Source organism: Podarcis bocagei (genome assembly GCF_964188305.1).
Source record: "Podarcis bocagei genome assembly, chromosome: 13".
Classification (NCBI taxonomy): domain Eukaryota; kingdom Metazoa; phylum Chordata; class Lepidosauria; order Squamata; family Lacertidae; genus Podarcis; species Podarcis bocagei.
This window is the reverse complement of record NC_138138.1, coordinates 37,250,436-37,262,069: the sequence shown is the minus strand read 5'-3', so window position 1 is coordinate 37,262,069 and position 11,634 is coordinate 37,250,436. Positions and strand designations below refer to the sequence as shown.

The window sequence follows — 11,634 nt, the reverse complement described above, 5'->3', positions numbered from 1 at the left end:
GCAATCCTATGTACATAGTTACGAGAGCTAGGACTGCAATGTACCAGGGTCTACACAAAAGTAAGCTTAATTGAATTCAGTAGGGCTTACTCCCAGGTAAGTGCAATCAGGGTTGCAAGTGCAATTGACTTCACTTTGGAGCAAGCAGGCGTAAAATCCAGGTTCACTGTCCACGGTTGTGATTCTAAACAACACTTTTTACTTCCAAGCAGTGCCGGATTTACTTATAACCTAACAATAATAAATCCCCGTATAGCATATATTCAACACAAAAAACAGCGACAATTTGTTGTTTACAAAGGACAGCTGGACATATAAAGTGCCCCATTACCTTCAGTAGCTTAGAGCTTCATCAAACCTAAATCTGGCCCTGCTTCCAAGTAAACGTGAACAGGGTCAGGCAGCATCTTGTTTGGTAGAATATACAATAATGTATCTTTTTTTTGCAGGTGTATTATTATGGATGTACAGGGCGTTAGTGGATCCATACTGGACCACCCATATATCAATCCATTTTTCTGTTTTTTACCTTTTCTCCTATTCTATTCTTTTTTAAATTATGGGACGCTTCACGGATTTGTGTGACATCCTTGCGCAGGGGCTAGGCTAATCTAGTAAGCATCTGTTTTCTTTTCCTCACCTTTTCTCCAAGGTGGTTTCCTGCTTGCCTATTTTATCCTCACAACAACCTTGTGAGGTGGGCTGGGCTATGAGGCAGGAACTGGCCCAAGGTCACCTGGTGAGTTTCATGGCTGAAGCGGGAGGGGCACTCTTCTGCTATAGTACAGCAGAAGCAAGACCAAAAAAGATGACAAAAAGCAGGAGGCTTGCAGTATGGAAAATTACAGGATATCAGCAGGATATGAACTGGTTACGTTTCGCAGGCGCAAATGGCCACTGAAAGAACAGTCATGCCTAACTGCCCCATTACATCCCGAATGCAGATCACAATTGTTTTGTGGTTGAAACGCACCCTCTAATGGCCTGCACCCTCTAATGGCCTGCTTCCTTCGCCCCTCTGACGCACCAAATGGCTGACCAGAACACTGCCTGGTATGCCAGGTTAAAGAGGTGCTTAGCTCTGTTGCTTGTTTTCAGTCACAGGCCCAGGATTTTCAATGGAAAAGGAACACCCACAAGTTCCCTGCAGGACCCCCTCCTGCCCCTTAACAGATCAGTGTTGCAGGGGTGTGCCCATTGGCTGTGCTGGCTGGTGCTGATGGGGAGTTGTAGCTCTACTACACCTGGAGGGCTGGCAGTTTCAATAATCCATAAAAACTAAGCCCAGGGATGCTGGGAGTTGTAGTCCATCTGGCCACAGGTTCCCTGTCCCTGCTCTGCATCCGTCACTCCTCTGTATTTACATTATTGCTCAAAGTGAATTTCAGCATGGTAGCCTTGGAATAAATATGTCAGGCAGACTCCGGGATGTATATCGTGTTAATCTTTTATTGAGTATACGAACTGGAATCTTTCACACATGGGGAGCAGGCAGCTGCTAGTGTTAAAATGCAAAGGGAGGTGGAAGCTGCCTCCTTTGGGGGAGAAGCAAGTCTTCATAGAGGGAATCCTCTCCCCCCCCCCCCAAGCGCTGAGATGTTGCCTTGGCAGACGTGCAGGCGTGTGTTACCCCAGGGATCCCTCGTTCAAGCTGCATCGTTCCGGCGTCCCTTGAGCTCCCCGGGGCAGGCCCAGGGTTGTGGTGTTTTGCTTTCGCAGTCCTGATTTTGGGTTTCCGCTTGTTAATTCGCCATGCCAAAGTCTCCATCCAGGAACGTTACGGATTGCATTTCTTGGTGGGGCTACAAGCCTGGCAACAGAGCTGGTGTTGGGGCCAGGGCACCTTGGCAGAGCAATGGACCTGTGCACTAGGGCTACAATTCACCAGTTAACCCGTTCTGCATTGGCAGGGCACCTTATCTGGGCACCTCAGCAACTGAAATCCCCTGCCCCCCTTCCAAATTCTGCAGCAGCCAGCGTCCCTCTCCCCACTGTTTCTCCTCTGATACAACCCCTCTTCTTCCCTTGCAGTTTCCCCTTCCCCCATCACCTCGCCCAATCAACTCTCCCTTTCCCTCTGAGCTGCATCTCTCTCTCTCTCTCTCTGCCTATCCAGCAAGCAATTTTGTTCCAGGATGTGCCCTTGCCTAGCTTTGTGCAGCCCACACTGCCACACTTACCTAACCCTTGCCAAATCCTGGCTGCCCTGGCATAAAAGTGAGGGCCTCGTTTTAAGGGGGCATTTTTCAACCTTCATACGCCACCCCCTGTGTTGGCTTGGATAGGCATTCCACGGTGCCTCTCACATCACTGCCTTCGGCCAACCGCTCCCCTTCCACAAATACATGAGAAGAGCCCGGCTGGATCAGGCCAGTGTCCCAGCCAGTTCAGCATCCTGTTCTCACAGTGGCCAACCAGAAGCCTGTGAGAGACACAGCGCTCTCCCCCCCTTTCCAGCCATTGGCATTCAGAAGTATCACTGTCTTTGACTGTGGAGGCAAAGCTTAGATGTCATGGCTAGTAGCCATAAGAAAGCTGTCTCCTCTATGAATCTGTCTGATCCTCTTTTAAAGCTATTCATGTTCTGTTTTCCCTTCTTTTCCCCTAATGTACACATTCCAACAACAGACACCTTCATTTCTCCCCACCCAACATTGTACAATTCTAGGAACTTGAATCACCCAGAGGCAGAGGATGCATTCACTATTTGCGGGGGGGGGGGAGATTGCTGGCATGTGCTTTTTCTTAAAAAACAAACTCTGGCCTAATATACAACCTAAGGGCTTGGGAGCATTAAAAAAGCCTCTTACAGACAACATGGGCAGAGGAAACCCTGAACACCTGCCTTTAAGGAGGGCCTGTGCAAATGTAGCCTAATAAATGCTGGAAAACCCGATTTCCCTAGAGTAGACCCATGAACCGGCTGTGTTTCCTACTCGCCTTCAGGGGGAGCTGCTCTGCCTGCCTAGATGTTCACCTTGTCCTCTAAATTCACTGGCCTTGCAAAAGGCAAAAGCACTGCACAGGCTTTTACAGGTCCCCTTCTCTGATCGCCTGTGGCGATTACTAAAAACCTCCAGGCAACTAGGAAAGGTAAACTGGAAGAAAAGAGTTGGTTGTCTTTCTTTCAAGATGACAATCAGTCTGCACTGATGAGGACCACAGGCGTTTGTGAGCAAGAACCCTAAAGCATCTTTGTAGGCCAGTAACTTCTGAAGAGCTGAATTTGCATGGAGCAAGGCACTCTAGCCGTATTGGGTGCCTCAGGAAATGGGCTTGGGTGGATGTGAATCTGTGGGAGCCATAGGAGCCCACTCCTAGGAGCTGTGGGGGCTTCAGACCCCATGATAAAATATTTGAGGGGGCCAGGCCCCCACAAAGTTAATTGGCAATTCCCATTCAAATGGTGTGAGCATTGCATCATTTGACCGATTATGTGGGGCAGGGCTTACCTGGGCCCCCACAATATTTTATTCAAGTTGGCTCCCCTGATGGGAGCAAACAGGGTGTCAAGATGGGCATGAATGGATATGGGTGCCTGAGTATGTGTTTCCTATCATAAACTAGCAGTTATGCATCTGTAAGCGCAGATGCTTCATTTCTTTAGGAAAAATCCCACCCCACCCCCGGCCTTCTCCCTGGGAAGAGCTAAATAAATATCTGCACCCGCCACGTCCCAGAGCAGCATTCTCCAACCTGATGCCCTCCAGCTGTTTTGGACTACAATTCCCATCTACCCCAGCCAGAAACATGCTGCTGGGGTGGATGGGAGCTGTAGTCCAGAACAGCATTAAGGGAAGCATCTCTGCCACCAACTCATTGTAGAGACCGGGTGAGCAGTTTGACCTCAGGCATGGTTTCCGGAGGCAAACTAGGAACAACTGAGAACTCTGCCACTCTACCTCAGGGATTTGAATTTGGGACCCCCATATCCCGGCTGTGCTTCCACAGTCATGCCATTGTATTAGTCCCGCACCACCCTCATCCTGCAAAGGTTGTTGGAAGAGACGAGAGCAATGAACCCTGTCAAAGATACTCTCCTAAACTTGTGTGTGCAAGTCAGTGTGATAGCGATGGAATAGTGCATCTTGCCAGACTCGTGCCCTTGTGCACAAAGACATGTGTAACATGTTCATATATGTGTGAGTGCATGCGCTTTCAGCAGGGGGAGCCGGTGTTGCGGTTCTGATCCCTGGGATTTATAACAAAAAATTTTTTTTATGATGCTATCTAGGGTTGGAGAGTTACAAAAAAAGGAGTGGAAGACTTGCAAGGGCCGTAGCTAAGTGGTATAGCATCTGCTTTCTATGCAGAAGTTTCCAGGTTCAATCCTCGTCATTTCCAGATAGGGCGGGCAAAGACTCTCTGCCTGAAATGCAGGAGAGCCGATGCCAAACAGTGTAGACAGTACTGAGCTAGATGGACCAATGGCATGACTTGTTATAAGGCAGCTTCTCATGTTCCTATGGAAACGGTTGCTCTGAGCCTGCCAACTCTATGGGACTGAACTTATTCTTCTGACCTGTCCTTGTTAGAGAAAGATGGAGCCAGGCAGCAGGGCTTCCTCACCCCACCCCCTCAATCCTGGTCCTCCACCCTCTGGAGCTAAAAGCTGGATTTTACCAGGGTGACCCTGACAGGCTGCGCCGTCTCGCCAAGGCAGGCCACCACATGGCGGGACTGGCTCTCGCCTCTCCACTTAAGGCACCTACCATTGGCTGCACCCTGCCCGCCCATGAGGCTTTGCTCAGATGCCCAATTGGCTGTTCTAGAGATAGACAGGTGCTGGCTGGTTGGCTGAGGCAAAGGCGCCGCCCAGGGAGGATCACTGACCAGGGGCAGCTCTTCATTGGCTGGTTCCAGCAGGTGCGACTCCAACTGCAGAGTCTTGGGCTTTAAATGGCCCGCCTCCTTGGGAAGAGGAGGTGGCGGCCAATCGGATGCTTCTGAAGCACCCGGCACTCGATTGGTTGCGTGGAGTGGCCCCTGATTCGCCGTTCTGGAGTTATCATGGCAGCTTGAGTTCCGAGCAGCTGTTTGGTCATGCTCAGATAGCAGAGGTCCACGGAGCTCTGGCTCTTTGAAGGGGCTGTCACCGGGGAGGCCGTGATGGTTCTGGCTTTCATGGGACACAGGGATATCGTCTAGGGAGGAGTGAGAGCTGGTCCTTCCTGGGGAGAAAGACGACATTAAGAATTCCCATCAACCACATGGACACGTGAATTCTGTGCACAGCAAACAGGAGATATTGGCATATATATTATAGAGTGGGCTGCTTAGCACTTGCTGCTGTTGTTGCGTTCCAGTAGAAGGGAGGGACACCATCAGGCCCAGCAGCAGCTGGAAGATGGGGGTTTTTTGTGGGGGGGGGGAGGGAGGTTGAGAATTGAGAAAGAAAGAATAGAAATGTTTCCGACAAATAGATTTGAGTCCCACCCCCTGACTACCTGACCCTCCCGTCCCACAGACCCCGGAAAGCCACCACTGCCTCTCCTAGTACCTGCGATGCGCTTCCCCCGCTGCTGCGAAGCCTCTGTCGCCAGGGCGTAGGAGAGCTGGATTACTCGCTGTCGCTCCCACTCAGGGGTCGGGGGGCACCGAGGAGGCTTGAGTCCCCCAGTTTGCACGCCCTCCTTGGGTGATGGCTCAGGGGGGGTATTGGGGAGGGGCTGAAGGAGAGATTAAATCACGGGGAAGGGGAACGGGGCATGAACAAGGCTGTTCTGTCCCCACTGGCCCCCTTAGGTCAGAGCACGTCCCCTCATTCACCAACCCAAATTGGAACTTAAGCACACCACGAAAATAATAGCCTTCCCTGTGGTTTTAATTAAAGATGTGGATGACTCTTCTAAAACACATACACACACAATCCCATTTTGCTGCATAAAAGGGCAGGAGTCCCTGATTTCAGCCTTTCTTCAGCCAAAGTCATGGCATCTCACACCATTGCCGGAGGAGCTCCAGCCCTTCCAAGCCCCCCCCCCCGAACCCAGGAGTCCTGGCTTTCCTATTCCACGCTCCAGCTGCAATGAGATTTCCCTCTCCCTCTTACAGAACTCAAAGGTATACAGTGGTACCTTAGGTTACAGATGCTTCAGGTTACATATGCTTCAGGTTGCAGACTCCGCTAACCTAGAAATAGTGCTTCAGGTTAAGAACTTTGCTTCAGGATGAGAACAGAAATTGTGCGGCCGCAGTGCGGCGGCAGTGGGAGGCCCCATTAGCTAAAGTGGTGCTTCAGGTTAAGAACAGTTTCAGGTTAAGAACGGACCTCCAGAATAAATTAAGTACGTAACCAGAGGTACCACTGTATCTGTTTCCCAGCTACATTACCCACCTGTTCCTGGGCAGGAAAAATGAGGAACCCAGCCCCTCAAGCACTTCCCACTGGATGCACCTCCCCTCCTCCCCCCCCCAGACACCCATCCTTCTGACCATACCCCCACCCCTTGTCCCGAGACATCCAGGGTCAAGGACGTGGGGCCTCCCTGTAGGAGATGGCTGAGACCTCGCCCTTGCCTCTTGGCCCCTCCCCACTGAGCGCAGGGTGCCCCCCTCCGAAAGGCTTCTCACCCACCCGGCTGGACCCGCGCTTGAGAGAGTCTCGCCAGTGGCCCAGAGCGTTGGGCTGGGCGGCCTCCGATTTCCTTTTGGCCTCCTGGTTCCGCTGCATCCGGTCCAGCTGCTCCTGGGCACTCATGCGAGGCCGGCGAGAGGCGACCGCTTCTGTGGGGACGACCTAGACGTGACGCAAGATCAGGGGTTAGGAGATGCTGCCGACCAGTGGCCCTCGTTCATGATACCTGACCTCATTCACGACCCTGAGATTCATGACCCCTGAATCTAGCAGTGATCCGGAGTCGGAGGCAGCAGGGGCACCGGGAGGGAGCTGAGTCAGGATCAGGCCCCTGAGCAGACTGCTGGACTCACAAGGCCTCAGCCTGCTCCCAACCTTTGTCGGAGCAAGCTGCTCACTGGGAGCTATCTGTGGTCTGGCAGCCTTGCTGCTTTCTGAGTGGGATCCAGCGTCAGACCAGAACACAACGCCGGTCTCCGGGTCCCTCCCTTTGCCACAAATGGGATTTTGCTCTCAACAACTGCCAATAATAATAATAATAATAATAATAATAATAATAATAATAATAATAATAATAATTTATTATTTATACCCTGCCCATCTGGCTGAGTTTCCCCATCCACTCTGGGTGGCTCCCAATCAAGTGTTAAAAACAATACAGCATTAAATATTAAAAACTTCCCTATATGCTACTGCCAGTGTCCAGCCACGCTGGCATCCTGCCATCCTGGTCAGGCTCTGAAGTGTACGTGGTACACCCCAAGAGTCCTCGAGGCTTCCTTTCTTATCCATTCTCAGGAGCGAGCTGGCGGTATATCACACCGTTGAAGTTGGAATTAACTATTTATTAGGAAGAACACGAGTCTTGCCTGAGTCTCAGGCCTAATGATCACAGCAGCTTCTCCCCTGTTGGTCAGTTGCCGAGAGTGAAAGTCCCCACCTCATCCAGCCATTAGTTCCTTCCTCTCCAGGGCTTTCCCCAAGCAATCAGAGACAGCGCCTGCATGAAGCCAACCTCTCTTCTTCCTTCTTAATGCCTCTCCTGGTTCTGGGAGACCAGGGAGGAGGGAAGTTTTTTTGCAGCAGGAGGAAGAGACACCCTGGCTTCTACAACAGCAGGACTCCTCTCCCGCTTCAGCATCTGATTCTGAATTTCTCTCCGCCTCTTCTTCCTAGGCTTCTCCCTCTGCCCACTCATCATCACCACCCCACTGCTAATCCCCTGGCTCTGAGCCTTCTCCCCTGGTGGTTCCTGCCTGCTGAAATAGGTAAGAGTCAGGCCTGGGGTATTGCTTGGGGGCCTGGATCAGACCCACCCACCTGCAAGATGTCGATTAGCCGCTCCAGTTTCAACAGGAGCCACGAAGCTTAAATTGTATTTTTTTTGCAATGCAAACCACTGCAAACCTTTTAGGGAAAGCAGAGCATAAACATATTAATAAGTAATATAACAAATCCTTCCTTTCCCCTGTTGTGCACTAGAACAGGGATAGCCAACACAGTGCCCTCCAGAAGTGCTTGGACTCCAACTTCCATCAACTCCAGACAGCCTAGCCCAGCCAATGAACAGGGATGATGGGAGTTGTAGTCCAACAAGATCTGGAGGGGCACGACACCCCTGCAATGCATAGATTTTCTGCTGCCATGATTCTGAGTGTCCTCTGCGTACCTTGATTATGCTGTGCTCAGTGTCTTCACAGAGTTTGCTGATGTGACTCCCGTGATCTGCAAAGGAGGAGGGAGACAGAGCATTCATTCGGAGGATGCAGAACCAAGTTTTCTGCTTCTCTCTCCTAGTTCCCACCTCTGTCCTGGCAGGGATAGGCCCTCAACGCAACTCGAAAGGCTGCTCTTATGCATCACACTCTCTGGCAAGATCAGGGCAGGTTAAGCCACCAATGGCAAGCACCAATGGCGGAATCCTTGCTTGACCAATGGGAAAGCAGCACTCTGAAAGTGGGTGGGGAAAGGGAAGGGTGGGTAATTCAAAAGGGAAGTAAGAGTTCATAGAATTATAGAATCGGGAGATTTGGAAGGGACACAGAGGGTCATCTAGTCCAATCTCAACTAAAGCATCCAAAGTTTCACAACTAAAGCTGTGAAAAGAATGAAGGGATCCGCCTTTCTTGCTAACCAGAAGTGCCCAAAACACACCCTGGGTTAAGAAGCAAATGTCAACTACCCAAGTCAACCCACACTGAAACTTGAGACCCGAGAAGGCACTTTGTATGTGTGCAGGGCCAGATTTAGGTTTGGTGAGGCTACTGAAGGTAATGGGGCCCTTTATATGTCCAGCTGTCCTTTGTAAACAACAAATTGTTGCTGTTTTTTGTGTTGAATATATGCTATGTGGTAATTTATGGACCTAATAGGTATCTAAAGCCTGTTGCCATGCAACCAGTCCATGCAGAATGTAGGCACCCTATTTTTAGACATCAGCAAACCAGTGATATTTTAGGGAGCAGGCTAGCAGGCGGGGCCCATTACTTACATCATAGGAGCCTAAACAACACAAAACACTGTTGCTGTATGTAGGTTTTATTTTATTTGTTTGTTTATCTTATATTTTGGAAATGTACATCCATTTTTTTTCTTTAAATTTTTTGAGGCCCCCAAGAGAGTGGGGCCCTAAGCTATAGCTTGTTTAGCTTATACGTAAATCCATGTTCCTCCCGCATCTCACTCACCTGGACCAACCACATCCTTTGCCCTCACTTTCTCGGACTCTGTGGGCTCGCCGGAGGAATTGTATCGAGGCCGCCTGGTGGCATCTGACTGCCGTGATGACCCCTGTTGCCCTCTGCAGGAAGCAGGTGGACTCTGCCGGCAAAGAACACAACGTCAGTGAACCTCAGTCGCTGCCAAGAGAAAGTGGGCATGGCTGCAAGGAGGGAACTGAGGATGCTGTTGGGGCAGAAACTTACAGGCGGATTCGCTGCCCGAGGGCTGTCCAGCTGGCCCACTGTGGCTGGCAAGTGGCTGGTGGTGGATTCGTGGAAGGACAGGGTGGATTTGGGAGGAGGAGACGATTCAAACTCCTTCGGGCGCCCATAGAAAAAGAGTGAACATTATTAGTGATGCATCCTGAGTCTGCCTGTGTGCGTGTGTGTTATAGATAGACAGCTATCAGGCGGGTACTTTCACTATTCTCTTTTCAGCACCTGCTAAAAACAATCTTGTTTAGACAAGCCTACCCAGATTGCTGATGCAAGTTTAAGTCCGTTTTTAGTCTACGGCTATTTTAACTTATGAAAGTTTTAAATTGTTGTTGTCAGTTGCTTTTCCTATTTTTGTAAACTGCTTTGAGCTTGTCTTTACAATGAAGCTGTGTACATGAAATAAATATTACAGTGGTACCTCTGGTTGTGAACGGGATTCGTTCCGGAGGCCCATTCACAACCTGAAAAGAACGCAACTCGCATCTGTGCGTCTGCAATTCGCCACTTCTGCACATGTGCGTTACATCACTTTGCGTGTCTGCGCATGCGCGAGCGGCGAAACCTGGAAGTAACCCTTTCCAGTACTTCTGGGTCACCGCGGGACGCAACCTGAAAACGCTCAACCTGAAGCAAACGTAACATGAGGTATGACTGTATTTATCTAGCCATAGAGTAAGTACATAAACACCCACCCACCCACCCACCCACCCACACACACAGAGAGATTAATGCCCAAATAGGCTTCTAAGTAGCTTACCAAAAGCAGGGGCACCAATATTGAAATACAAAAACACCCACAATTAAAACACAGAACCCCTAACTTCAAAGTGCTTTAAGCCCAAGGTCTCGATGGTGAAGCCACTGTGCCATTTGAACTCAGAGACCAACCCCATACCTCCATTCCTGCACAAAGCTGCTGGGGTGTGTGGTTTGGACCCAGATGAGAATCCAGGGTTGGGGTGGTAGCTGGAGACACACCTGCAATGGAGAGGTTCAGATGTTACAAACGAGGACTCATAAGGGGCAACACCTGCTAAATATCCCCCCTCCCTCCCTCCTCCTCCTCCTGGGCTTCCGGCTCCCAGCTCCCAGGACAGTATTGTGTTCAGCACCTGATCTTCTGCTTTCTAGGGCGTGGTGGTTGGCTGGGCTGGATCTCAGTCCTGCCAGGATGTCGTGGATCCTCCACAAATCTTGCTGGGCAGCTACTTGGTCCTAAGGAGGAAAGGATCAGACAGGTGGAGGCAACAGGAATTAGTGCGGAAAGATAGGAAGCTGCCTTGCACCAAGCCATCCACCTGCATAGCTCAGGATTGTTGACACCAGGGCAGGGGATGGGGGGGTGGGGGAGGACTTTTCCATTCCCAGCTCAGCAACGCAGGTCTGGTAAGGGGTGTGGCCTGGGGAGAGGAGGCGTGGCCTGGGGAAGAGTCATAGATAGAGAGGTTTGGCTTGAAGCTCCCTATCTCTCCTTTACTTCAAGGGTTCAGGTGGGGGTTTTTCTTAGTCCTACCTGGAGATGCCAAGGGCAGAACCTGGGTCTTTGTGCATGCAAAACAGATGCTCTGAGCTGTGGGCCTGGGCTAACATGTTTCCACTCACCCCCCCCCAACCCACACTATCTCCAGATCAGAGCCATGAGCTCAATCTAGCAGTGATTCCACAATCTCAACCTTGCCATTTATTTCTGAGGAAGACCATTTTGGGGTTGGATTATTTCACCAACTACTGAGCAGGTTGCACTTACGAAGCACGGAATCAATGCCTTTTATTATTATTTTTTAAAAAATTGAATAAGTTTTTAGCCTGTGTGGCAGCGGCAGACATAGACATGAATCCCAGAAAATACAGGGCCGGGATGAAGACTGAGGTGGATTTCCACAGGTCAGAAGAGGAGGACTTTAATATTTGGTGGACAGCTCATCTTCCTACCCACCCAGCAGAAAAAAAGAAATACCGTATTTTTTGCTCTATAAGACTCACTTTTCCCCTCCTAAAAAGTAAGGGGAAATGTGTGTGCGTCTTATGGAGCGAATGCAGGCTGTGCAGCTATCCCAGAAGCCAGAACAGCAAGAGGGATTGCTGCTTTATATGTATGCACGGTGACAAAATTATATT

At 50.3% G+C, this 11,634-nt stretch overlaps 1 protein-coding gene across 4 annotated transcripts in view; it reads right to left on the bottom strand.

Moving 5' to 3' along the window:
* Positions 1–1,431: 1,431 nt before the first annotated feature.
* Positions 1,432–11,634, bottom strand: part of PLEKHA4 (pleckstrin homology domain containing A4) — a 44,777-nt gene continuing 34,574 nt past the window's right edge. For all 4 annotated transcript variants that reach the window (XM_081168296.1, XM_081168297.1, XM_081168298.1 and 1 more), the window contains 8 exons: positions 10,629–10,731; positions 10,412–10,494; positions 9,502–9,615; positions 9,265–9,397; positions 8,247–8,302; positions 6,578–6,739; positions 5,501–5,669; positions 1,432–5,171 (listed from right to left, as the gene is read on the bottom strand). In XM_081168296.1, coding sequence (XP_081024422.1) covers positions 4,606–5,171; positions 5,501–5,669; positions 6,578–6,739; positions 8,247–8,302; positions 9,265–9,397; positions 9,502–9,615; positions 10,412–10,494; positions 10,629–10,731 — 1,386 coding nt within the window. In that variant the 3' untranslated portion in view covers positions 1,432–4,605. The remainder of the gene's footprint in view (positions 5,172–5,500; positions 5,670–6,577; positions 6,740–8,246; positions 8,303–9,264; positions 9,398–9,501; positions 9,616–10,411; positions 10,495–10,628; positions 10,732–11,634) is intronic.